General features: G+C 41.8%; 1 protein-coding gene across 1 annotated transcript in view; it reads left to right on the top strand.

Moving 5' to 3' along the window:
* MTHFD1L (methylenetetrahydrofolate dehydrogenase (NADP+ dependent) 1 like) overlaps positions 1-19044 on the top strand; it is a 194981-nt gene that overhangs the window by 55551 nt on the left and 120386 nt on the right. The window contains exons 13-17 of the mRNA XM_007458769.1: positions 481-527; positions 2761-2868; positions 3726-3800; positions 5399-5501; positions 15550-15626. Coding sequence (XP_007458831.1) covers positions 481-527; positions 2761-2868; positions 3726-3800; positions 5399-5501; positions 15550-15626 — 410 coding nt within the window. The remainder of the gene's footprint in view (positions 1-480; positions 528-2760; positions 2869-3725; positions 3801-5398; positions 5502-15549; positions 15627-19044) is intronic.

Genomic DNA, 19044 nt, shown 5'->3' with positions numbered 1-19044 from the left:
GAGAAGTCTTTTTAATGTAATAACTTTACTATTTTGAGGGATAAGCAGCATGACAAATCATATATACTATTAACTAAAATAAACTGACAGAAGTCTGTAATGTGTAAGTCTGTTGATCAGGTAGATTTTATTTAGGAAAGTTTTTGGTACTTTAAATGCATGTGCAGTTTAGATGAAGCATAGCCACATAGATCTAATAATAAATTAACGAAAGAATCTCATGTTCGCTGTAACGCCGGTTGCTGTATTCTGCTTACCCCCCTTTTAAACAAAGAGACCAAAGTCCTTAAATTATATAGTGGGACGTAGGGTGAACTTTCTTCACCTTCTGTGCTGCTTTGCCCGAGACGTATTATTTCTCACTGCCTTTTTTTATTACATCTTGGGGGTACGTGCCTCCCTGTTGGGCTTGGGGAGCTGTGTCCCTGGGGCTCCTGTACTTGGCAACTCATTTCAAATGATACCTGCTCTGTTGTTTAGGAGGAGCTGCAGGTGGCGGATACGCCCAGGTCATCCCTATGGAAGAGGTAAGATTCCAAGAGACACGTGTCTTGTGTCACTGTTTTTCCCTCCCGGAACCTTTTCTCTGTGCTTCTATAAATACAGGCCCACAGTACTTTATCCTCGATCCCAAAGTTCTGAAGGCTCTGAAAACCAGAAATGTTTGCCTGACCCATTTGGGGGAAAACCTGACATTTACTGTTAATGAGCTACTTATGGATTTTGTCTGTGCCACTAGGTGTAAATATTCATATATTTTGCTGCAGAAATATTATTTTTGATTAATGGTTGCTGACCTGGGCCTTGCTTGGAATGTTTTATAATTAAATTATGTGTCCATCACACTACCTTTCTACATTCCAAAAAATTCTGAATCCCAAAACCCACCTCAGGGGTTCTGGATGAGAGGATGCAGAGCTGTATGTCCATCAATCATCTGTTATACTGCTGAATTCAGGAAGGCCTGGACTCTTCACTTCTGTGAACTGAGACTCCAGAATCAAATCCAGTCGCTCATCTGTATCCACAGGTTCCACATCCATGGTTTTGACCAACTGCAGCTTGAAAATACTCAGGAAAAAAAATTTTCCAGAAAGTTCCAAAAAGCAAAACTTGAATTAATGCACGCTGGTAACTATTTTCGTAACATTTACATTGTATTGAGTATTATAAGTAGTCTAGCGATGATTTAGATTATACCGGAGGATGAGAGTATGTTATATGCAAATACTACACTATTTTACATAAGGGACTTTGAGGGTCTGTGGATTTTGCTATCTACGGGGTCCTGAAACCAATTCCCCATGGATACTGAGGGACAACCATAGTTCCAAAAAAAAAAATGGTCCAAATAGGCCAATGGTGTCAATTCTTATTTCTACAAGACCAGTTTCTACACTCTGTATTAACACTTCCTTGTCCCCTGGATTTAACCAGTGACCAGGTCCCATCAGTTCCACTCTCCACATCAGCCTCTTGGTTCAGGTCCTGAGAAGTCTTCCTAAAGCCCATGTCCTTTTCTGTTGCCTGCATTTCAGCAGTTACTCGGTCACGCTCCGGCCGTCTCTCCACCCTCAGTGTCTCAGGTTCCCACGCCACCTTCCCTGTCTCCACCCTCTCAAACTCCTTGCCCTGTTGTCTCTTGGTTCCAAGTCTGGAATGTTCTTCCCTTCCTTTCCTGCCTTCCCTGCTCAGCTCACATTTCAAATGGTACCTGCTCCATCGAGGTTCTATTCCATCCCACAGATCCCCTCCTGCTCTGTGTTTACCTCCGTGTGGTCCCATAGGGCTGTGAGGAGTTAGACCCCCTGGGCCCCAGCACTTAGCAGTGTGCCCAGCACGTAGGAGGTGCTCACTAGGAAATATTTGTTGGTTTTGCTGAAGGAAAAGGAAAGGGTTTTCTTTTTACCCACAGAGACGTGAGCATCATGGAAGCTAGAGGGAAATTTTGGATAATCTTCAAATATTGGGGGTGGGAGTGAGAAAGCATAGTCAAGGCTTGGCTGAGAAAAATAGCCCCAGGCCTCACATCTGCAGGAGGATGAGTAACAGTCACAAGCCAGGAAGCTCCAGAGCCAGGGGGCCAGGTTGGGGATGGAGTGTAAGGAACGTGGCCTGGGGAACAGCTCAGGATTGTGCCATCGAGTATTGAAAGGGCGCTGCTGACCTGCTGCCATATGGCATCACCTGCATGGCCCAAGTTGGGCCAAACTGAGGGACAAGGTAGTTAGAACTATCTGAAGAAGTTAGCAAATTACAAACATGCTAATTCTACAGATAATAATCATGTGTGCACATAAGATTCGAAGAAAAATAACGAAATAGAGTTGTGAGAGTGATACTTCTTTTTCTGTTTCTCAGGCTGTCACATTCTATATTGTTCTATTGCTACTGTGTTTTATTCCGTGCCTTATCCCAAAGTACATTTGATATGGTACTATTTTCTTAATTATAAAACAGTGCATAAAAGTACATGAAAAAAGAAAACCAAAATAAGGAATCCAATCATTAAGTCCATCAGAATTGTTTCACTCTTAACCTGAGAAAGGAAGAATTTGCAGTAGAAAGTCTGTGCAAGTGTTCTTTGTTGTCAAGTGGAAGACTGACATTTTCTGATTTTCGGATTCAGGCTATATAAAACATATCCTAAGCATTGTAAGGATATGTCATTAGCAGAATATTTTGTTTATTTGGAAAGTCCTTCAGTACTGCAATGGTTGTTTGAAACAAGTAGAAAGATGTTTTCGTTGCATTTTATAGTTCAACCTTCACCTGACTGGGGACATCCATGCCATCACCGCTGCTAATAACTTGTTGGCCGCTGCTATCGACACAAGGATTTTGCATGAAAATACTCAAACAGATAAGGTGAGAAAGCCTCCTTGTTGGCCATTTTGGGCATCTTATCCTGGGATTCCTGGATTAAGGAATTCATGAAAAAACTTTTGGAGTCTGAAAGTTCTCTGAAATTCTACTCAAAATGTTGTGAATTGTATATATGTCCTTATTTCTTAAGGAGAGGATCTTTACTTTGGTAAGGTTCTCAAATGAGTTTATGACCACTACCAAGTTATTGGGAGAATTATGCTAGTTGCACTTTTTAAGCCAAATTGTCTTCAAGACGAACCTTTAGTTTTAAAGGTAATTGGTAGACAAGTTCTCTTAGTTTTGCCCATGGGTGTAATCTCTGGTCTCTGCTAAGGGGGTCGGAGAGCTATCTTTTTAAGATTCTGATGTTACAGGCAGCTATCCTAGATGCCCTGCTAAACAGGTCAGACCCCCTTTTTGGGCCTCAGGGCTGTAGGGTATGAGAGGTAAATCACACACCTGAAGGGGACAGACTACTAGATGCTAATTCCTCATAGACATAGGACATGGATAAAAGTGGGAATTTCTGACACATTTTACAAAGGTCCTGACATCCTCCAATTAAACTAACTCCCTAGTGAGTTTTTGAAGCCAAAAATAAATACAGAGATAAATTTTAATTCGGTAGTTATAAGGCTGTAGATCAAGAAATGTGCATTATTGCAGATCTAGTCGGATTTATTAAAATGACAGAACTTCAGTCTAAATTGTTTACATTAACCAAGAATTTTAATAGGGTCTGTAATCTAAACAGTTTGGTTATAAATGTAATGAACTTTGCCGTATTCCGTACGTTGTCCAAGTTCATGGTTGGCCCTTAAACTTTTGTGAGTTTTGTTTTTATTTTGCGTTCCTAGGCTCTGTATAATCGACTGGTTGCTTCAGTGAATGGTGTTAGAGAATTTTCAAAAATTCAACTTGCTCGGCTGAAAGTAAGTTTCTAGTTAATGGTTCTTTAAAAAGAAAATACCCTGGAAACAAATCAGAAAAATTGTCAGAACCAGAAATTTTGAACTTGATTTGATTTTGGTTTTCAGATGCTTTTTTTGGATACTGAACTCTAAGTAGAACAGTGTAACAGAGATTGCCCAGAACTAGATGCCTGAGGCCTTGATCCTGCACCAAAAAGCAGGTGGACAAATGAGTTCATTCTTATAGATGGCAGCTTCTTCATCTATAAAACGAGGGCACCACTCTGCTGAGGACTCTAATCAACTAACAGATGAGGATTGCCAGGAGTCTACCTTTTTCATGACAGTTCTTAACTTTCTAAGAAAGACTTTGAAAATTCATCTATTTCAGTTTTTATGGTAGCAAGATTCTAAGATTGTATTTGTGGATATGCTCTTAATTCTTATCCATTTTACCATTTTCTAGTGCTGTTTGCTACTTAATGCCCTACTATCACATAGATTTTCCCTTTGCTTTTTTTCAGACTAAAAAATAACTTTAATGGTGTAATCTACAGGCACTGGTTGGTGAGAATTGGTTTAAAAAATTCATCCCCTGGCTTCTTACTGAACCAAGTTCAGTTTGTTGAGAATAACGCACAATATGGTATCCTCAGCGTCTCCAACGTTTATAGTTTGTTTCCCAGATCCTTTTCTTGTACTTTATCAAAAACCACTTTGTTAGAGTGTTTTCTTTATAGAAAGAGATGCTTTAAAAGTTTTAATTTTTTTTCTTGTGGAATTAGAAATAACTTGAAAACATAGACATAATCGTGACTTAACTTATTGGTAGGGACTTCCCTGGTGGCGCAGTGGTTAAGAATCTGCCTGCCGGTGCAGGGGATACAGGTTCGATCCCTGGTCCGGGAAGATCCCACATGCCTCGGAGCAACGAAGCCCGTGTGCCACAACGACTGGGCCTGCGCTCTAGAGCCCGCGAGACACAACTGCTGAGCGTGCGCTCTAGAGCCTGTGAGCCACAGATACTGAGCCCGTGTGCCACAACTACTGAAGCCCACGTGCCTAGAGCCCATGCTCCGCAACAAGAGAAGCCACCGCAGTGAGAAGCCCGTGCACTGCAAGGAAGAGTAGCCCCCACTTGCCACAACTAGAGAAAGCCTGCGCGTAGCAACGAAGACCCAACGCAGCCAAAAATAAAAATTAAATAAATAAATAAAAGAGGAAATTGTTTTTAAAAAAATTATTGGTATTCATATCTGAAAAGAACAGCTAGTGAACTGGAGCATTAGTTAGATGGAAGTTTTATGCCCCTTCTGTGCATGGCACGTGGTGACCACGTAGAGAGCCTTAGGCTATGACAGACAATACGGCACTTATTCTTTGTGTACTGTCACCTGTTATTCGAAGGGTGTATTATTACAAGTATCTGTGTCTCCCATTTTAGGAGGTGATTGGACCCATTCATATATGAGTTGGACTAACCTACCATTTACTTGAAGTTCAGCTTAGTTTTTAAAAAGGCTTTACTAGTCATGGAGAAGGTAAAAGTAGAGGGATAATTTGGTTCCATCTTGCTTTTCATTCCTTCTAAAACATATTTTGTTCTTCTTAATCGTTAGAAACTGGGAATAAATAAGACTGATCCGAGCGCTCTGACAGAACAGGAAATGAGGAAGTTTGCCCGTCTTGACATTGACCCCACCACCATCACGTGGCAGAGAGGTAGGTGCTGGTGGCTAGATGGGGAGGGTGACATGTCTTCCAGCTGGAACTCTGCCTAAATGCACAATTGTATTTCTTCCCACTGTCTTCCTAGTTTGCGTTACATAATCCCTCCGTTTATTTCGGTCACTTATTTTACCAGCCTCTTCCCACCAACAGTGCAAGAGGGTTCCCTTTTCTCCACACCCTCTCCAGCATTTGTTGTTTGTAGATTTTCTGATGATGCCCATTCTAACTGGTGTGAGGTGATAACCTCATTGTAGTTTTGATTTGCATTTCTCTAGTAATTAGTGATGTTGAGCAGCTTTTCATGTGCTTCTTGGCCATCTGTATGTCTTTGGAGAAATGTCTATTTAGGTCTTCTGCCCATTTTTGGATTGGGTTGTTTTTTTTTTAATATTGAGCTGCATGAGCTGTTTATATATTTTGGAGATTAATCCTCTGTCCATTGATTCATTTGCAAATATTTTCTCCCATTCTGAGGGTTGTCTTTTCGTCTTGTTTATGGTTTCCTTTGCTGTGCAAAAGCTTTGAGGTTTCATTAGGTCCCATTTGTTTATTTTTGTTTTTATTTCCGTTACTCTAGGAGGTGGATCAAAAAAGATCGTGTTGTGATTTATGTCAAAGAGTGTTCTTCCTATGTTTTCCTCTAAGAGTTTTATAGTGTCCGGTCTTACATTTAGGTCTCGAATCCATTTTGAGTTTCTTTTTGTGTATGGTGTTAGGGAGTGTTCTGATTTCATTCTTTTACATGTAGCTGTCCAGTTTTCCCAGCACCACTTATTGAAGAGACTGTCTTTTCTCCATTGTATATCCTTGCCTCCTTTGTCATAGATTAGTTGACCATAGGTGGGTGGGTTTATCTCTGGGTTTTCTATCTTGTTCCATTGATCTGTGTTTCTGTTTTTGTGCCAGTACCGTATTGTCTAGATTACTGTAGCTTTGTAGTATAGTCTGAGGTCAGGGAGTCTGATTCCTCCAGCTCCGTTTTCTTCCCTCAAGACTGCTTTGGCTATTCGGGGTCTTTGGTGTCTTCATACAAATTTTAAGATTTTTTCTTCTAGTTCCGTAAAAAATGCCATTGGTAATTTGATAGGGATTGCATTGACTCTGTAGATTGCTTTGGGTAGTACAGTCATTTTCACAATATTGATTCTTCCAATCCCAGAACATGGTATATCTCTCCATCTGTTGGTATCATCTTTAATTTCTTTCATCAGTGTCCTATAGTTTTCTGCATACAGGTCTGTTGTCTCCCTAGGTAGGTTTTTTCGTAGGTAGTTTATTCTTTTTGTTGTAATAGTAAATGGGAGTGTTTCCTTAATTTCTCTTTCAGATTTTTCATCATTAGTGTATAGGAATGCAAGAGATTTCTGTGCATTAATTTTGTATCCTGCAACTTTTACCAGATTCATTGATTAGCTCTAGTAGTTTTCTGATTCCATCTTTAGGGTTCTCTATGAATAGTATCAAGTCATCTCCAAACAGTGACAGTTTTACTTCTTCTTTTCCAATTTGGATTCATTTTATTTCTTTTTCTTCTCGATTGCCGTGCCTAGGACTTCCAAAACTATGTTGAATAATAGTGGTGAGAGTGGACATCCTTGTCTTGTTCCTGATCTTACAGGAAATGCTTTCAGTTTTTCACCATTGAGAGTGATGTTTGCTGTAGGTTTGTCGTATATGGCCTCTATTATGTCGAGGTAAGTTCCCTCTGTGCCCACTTTCTGGAGAGTTTTTATCATAAATGGGTGTTGAATCTTGTCAAAAGCTTTTTCTGCATCTATTGAGATGATCCTATGGTTTTTATTCTTCAGTTTGTTAGTATGGCATATCACATTGATTGATTTGCGTATATTGAGGAATCCTTGCATCCCTGGGATAAATCCCACTTGATTATGGTGTATGATCCTTTTAATGTGTTGTTCGATTCTGTTTGCTAGTATTTTGTTGAGGATTTTTGCATCAATATTCATCAGTGATATTGGTCTGTAATTTTCTTTTTTTGTAGTATCTTTGTCTGGTTTTGGTATCAGGGTGATGGTGGCCTCATAGAATAAGTTTGGGAGTGTTCCTTCCTCTGCAATTTTTTGGAAGAGTTTGAAAAGGATGGGTGTTAGCTCTTCTCTAAATGTTTGATAGAATTCACCTGTGAAGCCATCTGGTCCTGGACTTCCGTTTGTTGGAAGATTTTTAATCATAGTTTCAATTTTGTTACTTGTGATTGCTCTTTTCATATTTTCTGTTTCTTCTTGGTTGAGTCTTGAGAGGTTATACCTTTCTAAGAACTTGTCCATTTCTTCCAGGTTGTCCATTTTATTGGCATAGAGTTGCTTGTAGTAGTCTCTTAGGATGCTTTGTATTTCTGCTCTGTCTGTTGTAACGTCTCCTTTTTCTTTTTGTGATACGCGGGCCTCTCACTGTTGTGGCCTCTCCCGTTGCAGAGCACAGGCTCTGGGCGCGCAGGCTCAGCGGCCATGGCTCACAGGCCTAGCCGCTTTGCAGCATGTGGGATCTTCCCGGACTGGGGCACGAACCCATGTCCCCTGCATCGGCAGGCAGACTCTCAACCACTGTGCCACCAGGGAAGCCCTCTGCTCTGATCTTTATGATTTCTTTCCTTCTGCTATCTTTGGGTTTTGTTTGTTCTTCTTTCTCTAGTTCCTTTAGGTGTAAGATTAGATTATTTATTTGAGACTTTTGTTTCTTGAGGTAGGCTTGTGTAACTATAAACTCCCCGCTTAGAGCTGCTTTTGCTGCATCCCATAGGTTTTGGATTGTCGTGTTTTCACTGTCATTTCTCTCTAGGTATTTTTTGATTTCCTCTTTGATTTCTTCAGTGATCTCTTGGTTATTTAGTAACGTAGTGTTTAGCCTCCATGTGTTTGTGTTTTTTACGTTTTTTCCCCTGTAATTCATTTCTAATCTCATAGCGTTGTGGTCAAAAGATGCTTGATATGATGTCAATTTTCTTAAATTTACTGGGGCTTGATTTGTGACCCAAGATGTGATCTGTCCTGGAGAATGTTCCGTGCGCACTTGAGAAGAAAGTGTAATCTGCTGTTTTTGGATGGAATGTCCTATAAATATCAATTAAATCTATCTGGTCTATTGTGTCATTTAAAGCTTCTGTTTCCTTATTTATTTTCATTTTGGATGATCTGTCCATTGGTGTAAGTGAGGTGTTAAAGTCCCACACTATTGTGTTACTGTCGATTTCCTCTTTTAGAGCTGTTAGCGTTGCCTTATATATTGAGGTGCTCCGATGTTGGGTGCATATATATCTATAATTGTTATACCTTCTTCTTGGATTGATCCTTTGATCATTATGTAGTGTCCTTCCTTGTCTCTTGTAACATTCCTTCTTTTAAAGTCTGTTTTATCTGATATGAGTATTGCTACTCCAGGTTTCTTTTGATTTCCATCTGCATGGAATATCTTTTTCCATCCCTTCACTTTCAGTCTGTATGTGTCCCTAGGTCTGAAGTGGGTCTCTTGTAGGCAGCGTATATATGCATCTTGTTTTTGTATCCATTCAGCAAGTCTGTGTCTTTTGGTTGGAGCATTTAATCCATTCACGTTTAAGGTAATTATTGAGCTGTATGTTCCTGTGACCATTTTCTTAATTGTTTTGGGTTTGTTTTTGTGGGTCCTTTTCTTCTCTTGTGTTTCCCAGTTAGAAGTTCCTTTAGCATTTGCTGTAGAGCTGGTTTGGTGGTGCTGAATTCTCTTAGCTTTTGCTTGTTTGTAAAGCTTTTGATTTCTCCATTGAATCTGAATGAGATCCTTGTGGGGTAGAGTAATCTTGGTTGTTAAGTTCTTCCCTTTCATCACTTTAAGTATATCATGCCACTCTCTTCTGGCTTGTAGAGTTTCTTCTGAGAAATCAGCTGTTACCCTTGTGGGAGTTCCCTTGTATGTTATTTTTTGTTTTTCCCTTGCTGCTTTCAATAATTTTTCTTTGTCTTTAATTTTTGCCAGTTTGATTACTATATGTCTCGACATGTTTCTCCTTGGGTTGATCCTGTATGGGACTCTCTGCGCTTCCTGGACTTGGGTGGCTATTTCCTTTCCCATGTTAGGGAAGTTTTTGACTATAATCTCTTCACATATTTTCTCGGGTCCTTTGTCTCTCTCTTCTCCTTCTGGGACCCCTGTAATGCGAATGTTGTTGCGATTAATGTTGTCCCATCATATAGCATGGCCTTCAGGACCACCACCATAAGGCCCCACATACCTTTACTTCCTGTCTGCTTTGTCCCCCTGCCCGCCCTTGCTCCACCCCATCTCCATGTCTCCCTTCCCAGACACACCTCAGGCCCCCTCGCTCCATGAAGCTTCCCTCCTGGGAATCCATTCAACCTGTTCACTAAGAATTTAGTGAGGTGGGGAAACAAAGACCAGAGAACCAATCGTGGCTCTGACATTTACGAGCCATGCAGCTTTGGACAAATGACCTACTTTCCTCGTCTTTAAATGCAGTCATAATAGCAGCCTTTCCGTTGCGCGGCTCTACTGCGACATGAGAATACTTTTCCAAACCCTGAAGTGCCACCCAGATGATCACAGATGCCGCTGTGGTATTAGTTGTGTGAAGCAGTTTTTCTGTGTATGTGTGTCTCTCAAACTCCTAAAGAAGAGTAAAATCTCTTTACAGTCTTTTGAAGATTTTTTTTTTTTTTAATTATAAAAGTGGTAACATTATACAGATTTTGGAAATATCTAAGAAGAATCAGAAACATCTTACTGTACTAATAAAACTACCACTCAGGGCTTCCCTGGTGGCGCAGTGGTTGAGAGTCCGCCTGCCGATGCAGGGGAACGCAGGTTCGTGCCCCGGTCCGGGAAGATCCCACATGCCGCGGAGCGGCTGGGCCCGTTAGCCATGGCCGCTGAGCCTGTGCGTTGGGAACCTGTGCTCCGCAACGGGAGAGGCCACAACAGTGAGAGGCCCGCGTACCGCAAAAACAAACAATCAAACAAACAAAACTACCACTCAAATTTTTTGTGTGTATGTATGTTTTGTGTATAACTTGAATTATAATTAGGGGTGTAGATTTTATATCCTACTGGTTTCATTTATATCATAATAAGCATGTTCTGATTTGTTAGTGATTTGTGGTAATGGTCATTTTAAATGATTCCCGAAAAGTCTTTTGTGGATGGATGAACCGCACCTTACTTAAGCACGCCTCTATTATTGAACAGACCAACATAATTTTTAATTACCGATATGAATATTTTCAGCATTTTATTGGGAAGTCTACTACCATTTTTTTTTTTTTTTTTTTTTTTTTTTTCATATACATGCGTTAGCATATGGGGCTTTCTCTAGTTGCAGCGAGCAGGGGCTACTGTTTGTTGTGGTGCGTGGGCTTCTAGTTGTGCTGGCTTCTCTCGTTGCAGAGCACAGGCTCTAGGAACGCCAGCTCAGTAGTTGTGGCTCGTGGGCTCTAGACCACAGGCTTAGTAGTTGCGGCGCATGGACTTAGTTGCTCCGCGGCATGTGGGATCTTCCCGGACCAGGGCTCGAACCGGTGTCCCCTGCATTGGCAGGTGGGCTCTTAACCACTGCGCCACCAGGGAAGTGCTAACTTTTTTTTATAACTAGGATTAATTATTACTATACCATTATATCTGAAATGCATAGTCAGCTTTTTCAAGGCATTTGTGAGTTTGTGTTACTCTAAAACATTTTTGTGAGCAAAAATTAATGCAGGTGGAAATCGGTATTTATTTATTTATTTATTTATGTCTGCATTGGCTCTTCGTTGCTGCGTGCGGGCTTTCTCTAGTTGCAGCGAGCAGGGGCTACTCTTCATTGTGGTGTGTCAGCTTTTCATTGCGGTGGCTTCTCTTGTTGCGGAGCATGGGCTGTAGGCGCACGGGCTTCAGTAGTTGTGGCTCGCAGCCTCCAGAGCGCAGGCTCAGTGGTTGTGGCACACAGGCTTAGTTGCTCTGTGGCACGTGGGATCTTCCTAGACCAGGGATCGAACCCGTGTCCCCTGCATTGGCAGGCAGATTCTTAACCACTGCACCACCAGGGAAGCCCTGGAAATCAGTGTATTTTAAACCTAGCATGGGGATATGCTAAAAAAGAAATTTTTACACAAGTGGCGTTCTTCCGCATCTGCGTTGTGGCTCCAGCTGAGGCAGCCACCAGAAATAGGGCCACGATTCATCCAGTGGGTCTTGGAAAAAGGAAGGCTTACACAATCCCTCACATGTACCCAGGGCCACCTTGCAGATCGCTTTCTCCCCAAGAAGCATAAAAGGACTGAAGCATACTGTGGTTGCAAATCACTTTTAATGTGAGTGATGACGTTAAAAAGTTACTCCAGATAAATACTAGAATTGTATTATTGTTTAGGGCACTGAAGTGCTAATTATTGCTATAGACAAGCCACCTAGGTCAGAGGAGTTTGGAATGACATTTGATAGCTAGTTTGGCTCTTAGTCCTATGAATTAATATAAGAAATAGGACTCTCCATCAAATAGATTGAGGTCATTTAATAGTAAGGTTTTGGGGCTTCCCTGGTGGCGCAGTGGTTGGGAGTCTGCCTGCCAATGCAGGGGACACGGGTTCGTGCCCCGGTCTGGGAGGATCCCCCATGCCGTGCAGCGGCTGGACCCGTGAGCCATGGCCACTGAGCCTGCGCGTCCGGAGCCTGTGCTCTGCAACGGGAGAGGCCACAACAGTGAGAGGCCCGCGTACCGCAAAAAAAAAAAATATATATATAGTAAGGTTTTTTTGTTGTTGTTCTTTTTTTTAAAGACAATATTGGCTTAGAACTAGAAAGCCTTTGGGTGAGATTAGATGCTTTTATAATTTGATAATTAGAGAGGGGACACTCAGTGACCACGTGGGGCTAAAAAACTCTTCTGAGACCATAGATGTCGCATATTTAATGCTCGCCTCTTCCCTTTTATCCTTTGTAAGAAATTTAACTCGTGGTTGTTTTCTCCTATGCTTCCCGTCACTAGCTTGAAGGCCTCATAAGTGCGTGGTTACAGGGTGGAGCTGGGAGACGATAGACTATTCCAGAAACACATAGTATAAGCAGAAGAAACAGTGGACATCAATTCATTTTATTGTTCCTCGAAGGATGTGAACCCTGCTTTTCTGAGTATCAGAGCCCCTGGGGCCTCCCAGGCCGTTAGACCGAAGACCAAGAAGCCTCAGTGTCCAGGGAACTGACACCCATTTATTAGTTCGCAGCACTCCCCTACAGCCTTGCAGGGAATCGGTACAGTTCTTCTGCCAAAGCCAAAGTAGTGGGCCTAGCCTCGATGTCCTACCCTGTATTTCCCAGTCCCTGAGCTGGTGCTGGTTGTTTTAACAAGCCACTAGGAACACTCTGGATGCTCCTCAAAACAGAGCGGTGTAGTCCTAAAGGGACCATCTAGGGCAAAGGGTGAAAAACCAGATCTCTCCCCTCTGCAGGGTCCCCCCTCCACGCCTACCTGCACTCTCCATCTCTCCCCTTGCCAGTGAGTGCCTTCCATCAGAGAATGGTGTCTTGCTCATCTTTGTATCCCTGTACAGCTCTCACAGGACCTGCCACAAAACTGGCCCTCAGTAAATAGCCCTGAAATGAATAAGTATGTTTCTCATTCCATCTTCAGCTCTATCACTTAGAGGGCAGGAATCCCGTGTCACTAACTTAGCGTTACTGTCTGTTATCCATCCTTCTTGTGTATCAGAATTTAATCTTCACATTTCTTTTATGTATCACTGTCATTTCACACGTCTTTCCGTGGACATCAGAAGCCTGGTGAGGCGACCGTTCTACCAGGGCTGTGCTAATAAACGCACAGGTGGCCTTCTGATGCCGCTGATTATAGTTGATCTTACTAAGGTTTTTTGGGGGGGAGAGGGGTTCTTGTTTGTGTTTTCTTTGCTAAATAAAAACCAGCTGAAGTACCAATAAAAAGATCACATTAAGATTGTGTATACTACACGAGAGTAGGAATTATCTTTACTTTATATGATTCTGCACCATTGGTCCTGGGAATAAAGTACTAGCTAGTGGTAATAGTGAGAGGCATTCCTTTCTCTGTATGCCCTCTACTTATACCTTAAAGTCATAGAGAGGTTTCTGTGTGCTTGAGGAGGGTTGCCTGGGTGTCCGTATGGGTGTGCGGTAATATGAATGTATATATGTATGTGTGAGAAAGGAGAGGGTTTGTTTGTTTTTGCTTTGGGGGCTTTTCTTTGGCTGCGTTGGGTCTTTGTTGCTGTGTGTGGGCTTTCTCTAGTTGCGGCACGCAGGCTTCTCATTGCGGTGGCTTCTCTTGTTGCGGAGCACGGGCTCTAGGCGCATGGGCTTCAGTAGTTGTGGCATGTGGGCTCAGTAGTTGTGTCGGCCCCCGGGCTTAGTTGCTCCGCGGCATGTGGGATCTTCCCAGACCAGGGATCGAACCCGTGTCCCCTACATTGGCAGGCGGATTCTTAACCACTGCACCCCCAGGGAAGCCCCAAGAGGAGAGTATTGTATGTAGAGAAAGAGGCCGGCGGTGAGTCAGGGAGCAGCAGAGGCGGGCGAGGCTGGCAGGTCCGTCCGTGCCTTGGGTGTGGAAGAAAACGTTCACAATTTCATCCTACAGATGCTTGTAGTCCCCAGAGACACAGTTCCCGCCACCGTTTTTGTCAGAGCCATATTAAACGTTTAGTAAATTGTATCTAAGTTGTCAGTGTGGACGGCTTGCTGTTTGATGCGGTATAAATTATTAGTGAAGTCTGTGTCCTTCTGGCTTTACTTTCTGGCATTGTAGATTTGGTTTTCACAAACAAGATGTAAATCAGTGCAATTCATACAGGCCAGTGAAAAGAGTAAAGAGAATTGATACTCGAATCATCATTGACTTCTCCCCCGACATATACTACTTTATTTATTTGGGGTTTTTTTTTTTTTTTTTTTTTTTTTTTTTTTTTTTTTTTTTTTGCGGTACACGGGCCTCTCACTGTTGTGGCCTCTCCCATTTGTGGAGCACAGGCTCCGGACGCGCAGGCTCAGCGGCCATGGCTCAGGGGCCCAGCCGCTCCGCAGCATGTGGGATCTTCCCGAAACGGGGCACGAACCCGCGTCCCCTGCATCGGCAGGCGGACTCTCAAGCACTGCGCCACCAGGGAAGCCCTATTTGGGGGTTTTTTATATGGTAAAATATACATAGCATATCATCTTAATCATTCATAAGTGTGCAATTCATGGCATTCAGTATATGCCACGAATGGCATATAGGCCAAGGCTTGGGATGGTTACACCATCACCACTAACTACACCCCAAACCTTTTCATCATCCTCAACAAAAACTCAACACTCCCTAAATAATAAGTCCTCACCTCCCCTCAGCCCCTGGTAATCACCATTCTACTCTCTGTCTCTATAAATTTGACTATTCTAAGAACCCCATACAAGTGGAATCATACCGTATCTGGTTTATTTCATTATGCATAATGTTTTCAACGTCCGTCCACGTTGTATCATAATATATCAAATGTTCACTCATTTTATGGCTGTATAACATTCCATTGTATGGCTATACCACGTTTTGTTTATCTATTCATTTGTCAGCGGACACTTCGCTGTTTCCACCTCTTGGCTGTTGTGAATAATGCTGCTGTGATCATGGGTATGCAATAGCTGCTTCCAGTTCTATTGGATATATACCTGGAAGTGGTGGGTCATATGTTCGTTCAATGTTTAACCTTCAGAGAGGCTTAATTGGCTTCTTCTCGTGCCTCAGGTTTCAGTGTAAAAAGGACACTCCTTCAGAAATACTTTTCCTTACTGCCTGTTCAAAACAGCACCCCACCCCCAAACCCCTTCCCGACACACACCATCATATCCCCTCCTTGGTTTCCTAGCTGGGTGATCCCTAGTTTATTTGACCCCTTTCTGTGATCCTCCCACGGGATCATCAGCTCAGGGAAGCCAAACCTTATCTCTTGCTCTCTGCTGCCTCTGCAGTACCCAGAATAATGCCAGGCACACACTGGGCAGCCAGTCCCTGCTCGTTGATGCTCTCTGTTCTCTTCTCTTCCAGTCATGGATACAAATGACCGATTTCTACGAAAAATAACCATCGGGCAGGGAAACACAGAGAAGGGCTATTCTCGGCAGGTAGGTGGTCTTTTCTCCAGGGAGGACTCTGCTCTTGCACTTAAAGCGGCCCAGAAGCTGGTTCTCCACATTTCTCTTCTTGTTCTTCCACCCACAGTAACCAGTGGGCCCCTAATGAGTCAAGGTATTTCTTCCAGTCCCTCAGCAGGACTGGGAAATCATCAGGAGACAGAAAGTCTCCAATATTATTTTGCCGTCCTTTTTCTTTGTGATTTTAGTTGTGTTTCTGGTAAGAGCCATTCAGGGTGTCCCTTGAATATACATTCTAACATATTTTACTGCCAGCCCACCCAGTTAGTACTATATCTGCATAACAACTGAAAAATGAAAATCTCAGACACATTACTCACGTTTCATAAACCAAAGAACAAACACCCAGTTATTTGGCTTAATAGCCTGAGAAGTTGTTAAGGATAATGTCTTATTACCCAAATCCAGAAAATGTAGGATTTAAATTATGATGTCCACCTTCATTTTAATAGGTCTCCAGGGTGGGGTGATGGTGCTTAGTGAATATCAATTCATTCTATGATTTTTCAGCCAGGCCTAGCAGGCCTCTAAATTATTATTTTTTGTAGTAAACTTGATAGCTTAAGACACTTTTAGATTTATGGCCTTTACATTGTTAAGTTTTTATTAACCTAAAAAGAATCACTTTTACTATAGCATTCAGTCCTCATACCAAATAGACTTTTGGATCTTTTGAAATATTTGAATTAAAAAGTGAATCTGAACAACAAGGTCCTACCCTGTAGCACAGGGAACTATATTCAATACCCTGTGAGAAACCATGATGGAAAAGAATATAAAAAAGAATGTGTGTGTGTGTGTGTGTGTGTGTGTGTGTGTGTGTGTGTGTCTGTGTGTGTGTAAAACTGAGTCACTTTGCTGCACAGCAGAAATTAACACAACACTGTAAATCAATTATACTTCAACTTAAAAAAATTACATTTCAAAAAGTGAATATGAGGATTGAATCGAGAAGACAAGCTAAGTAAGCCCCTACTCCATCCCTCCTCCAAATCCTGGAACTTGCACACACAAACAGATTTCAAATAGTCAGTATCCTTGCTAGAAAACCAGAGTCACAGCCATACTCTTTGGGGAAGCTTCTAAAAAGATAGGAAGATGGAATTGGATGGGTGGAGAAAAGCACAAACCGAAATATGGTATAAGTATTGGAGGGGGTCACTAAATTCAAAGGCATTAGATACCCTACTTCTCAGATACAGGAGAGGGATGGGGACAGCTCCCCAAAAAACTGGTGCACAGGCACCTTCCTGGGACACCTGTGTTGAGACACAGCCAGTGGTACATTGGTCTCAGCCTTGGGGCCCAGCCGCGGGGGGCGGCTCACATCAAAGTCACAGATTTGCTTGTGTACCGTGGCTGGCAGTGAAAAGCATCTGGTGCAAGGAAAAGCAGTATATTGTGACACTTAGGAAAGGGCAGCCTTTTGTCATTTGCACAGTGGGCAACCTCGGGACTAATCCTGTGAGAGACTGCAGGACGGGAAGCCAAGGAGCAGCATGTCCTATGTCCTACTCTCTTGAATGTCTAGAGACAGGGTGAGGTTGTCAGAAATCAGGTCCCCAGACAAGGAAAAGGGAGCATCAAAGCCAGGAATCGTCTGTATTAAAGGAAAACACATATCATGAACATGGACACCAGACGCAGCAAAGAGAAGCTTAGATGCCCTAGACGAGATTGCAGATCAGATGCGGGGGCGGGGCGGGGGGGACTTTGAAGAGATTACCACCAGTATTCTCAGAGGCTTAAGGGAACTGTCCTACAAGGATTGAGAATTAGCTGTTGTGGGGAAAAAATGGGTTAAAATCTTGGAAATAAAACTGTAGTGTCAAAAGAAAAATCCAGTTAGCAGATTGAATAAGAATAGGGTTAACTGAATGAGAGAGGAAAGTTCAATCTAAGAAACTCTCTCAGAACATACTACCAAAAGGAAAACCATAGAAAATATAAAGGAAAGATCAAGAGACATACGAGACACACGGAGAAGTTCTAATACTCATCTCAAGTTACCGGTGAAAGTAACAGAGAATGTAGGGAAGAATGTATTTGAGGAAATAGTAAAAGGGGAATTTATTGATTTTAAGGAAAATTTAGAATTTTCATATTAAAAGGCTTAACAAGTCTTTTATAAATGAAGTAGACTTACACCCAGACACATAATGTTGAAATTTCACAACACTAAGGGTAAAAAAAAAAAAAAAATTCCAAAGAGCTGCCAGAGAGGAAAAAAGTGTTGATGAGTCACAAAGGAGTAAGATTCAGATTGTCATCAGACTTCTCATTGACAGCACTGAATGCAAAAGGTGACACTGGGAAAACCGATTTGGAGTTCTGAAGGAACAGGATTTTCAATCTAGAATCCTTGAATAGAAAGGAAAAAAAATTTGGAACAGAAAATGCAAAATAAGCTGGCATAAGTCAAACACAGTAGTTTGGCCTAGTAGAATTGGCACTGACATAAAAAGCAGAAACTCTTAACGAATAGATAATTTTGACATAAATAAAAATTAAAATCTTGCATATGGGAAAATGATTTACAAAATCAGTAAAAGACCAGTAAGAGTCTGGGAGAGGTTATTTGCAGTATAAATATAACAACGGGTTAAAGTGCCAAACATAAAAAGAATTTCCATAAATTAATACTCAAATACTGCTCTCAGTAAGGCCTTCACTGGTCACCTTCTTTAAAACTGCACCTGCCCGTCGCCAAACTCCCTCTTTCTTTCCCTGCTATCCTTACTTATTTGTGTATTTTCTGCCTCCCCCCACTAAGATGTGAGTTTCATAAGGGCAGGGGTTTTGGTATGTTTTGTTCACTGCTGTATTCTCAGTGCATAGGACTTTGTTACATAGGAATAGTAGGTGTTCAATAAATCTGTACTAAAGAAATGGATAGGATAAGTAAAAGATAATAAGACTTACCTATGAGCTCATTAAAACATAAATAAATTAATATTAAACGTTAGTGAGGATGCAAAGAAATAGAGACTTTTATACAGTATTAGTGAGAATATAAATCGTAAAGCCTTTTGGATGATAGTTTGTCAGTATTTAAAATTTGAAATGTCAGAACAATTCTAACTTCAGGACTACAGATTTTTCTTAAAAAGGGGGGAATATTTACTCAGGTACAAAAAAAAAATCTATATATAGGATACTAATTGCAGCATTTTTTGTAATGGTGAACATTGGAAGCAATCCAGTGTTCATCGTTAGGGGTGGTTACATATATTTGGTGTATCCTTTTGCACAACAGAAACAGGTAGCTGTTGAAAATGATAAAGTGTATATCGGGGGAGTGACATAGAGCTCTCATACAGATTGTGAAATTGAGGGTTTGTCCATACAAACGTATGGACACCAAGAGGGGAAAGTGGTGGTGGTGGTG

The sequence above is a fragment of the Lipotes vexillifer genome, unplaced genomic scaffold (assembly GCF_000442215.2).
Source record: "Lipotes vexillifer unplaced genomic scaffold, Lipotes_vexillifer_v1.1 scaffold639, whole genome shotgun sequence".
Classification (NCBI taxonomy): domain Eukaryota; kingdom Metazoa; phylum Chordata; class Mammalia; order Artiodactyla; family Lipotidae; genus Lipotes; species Lipotes vexillifer.
The sequence above is the reverse complement of the archived record's forward strand: the minus strand, read 5'-3'. Positions and strand labels throughout refer to the sequence as shown.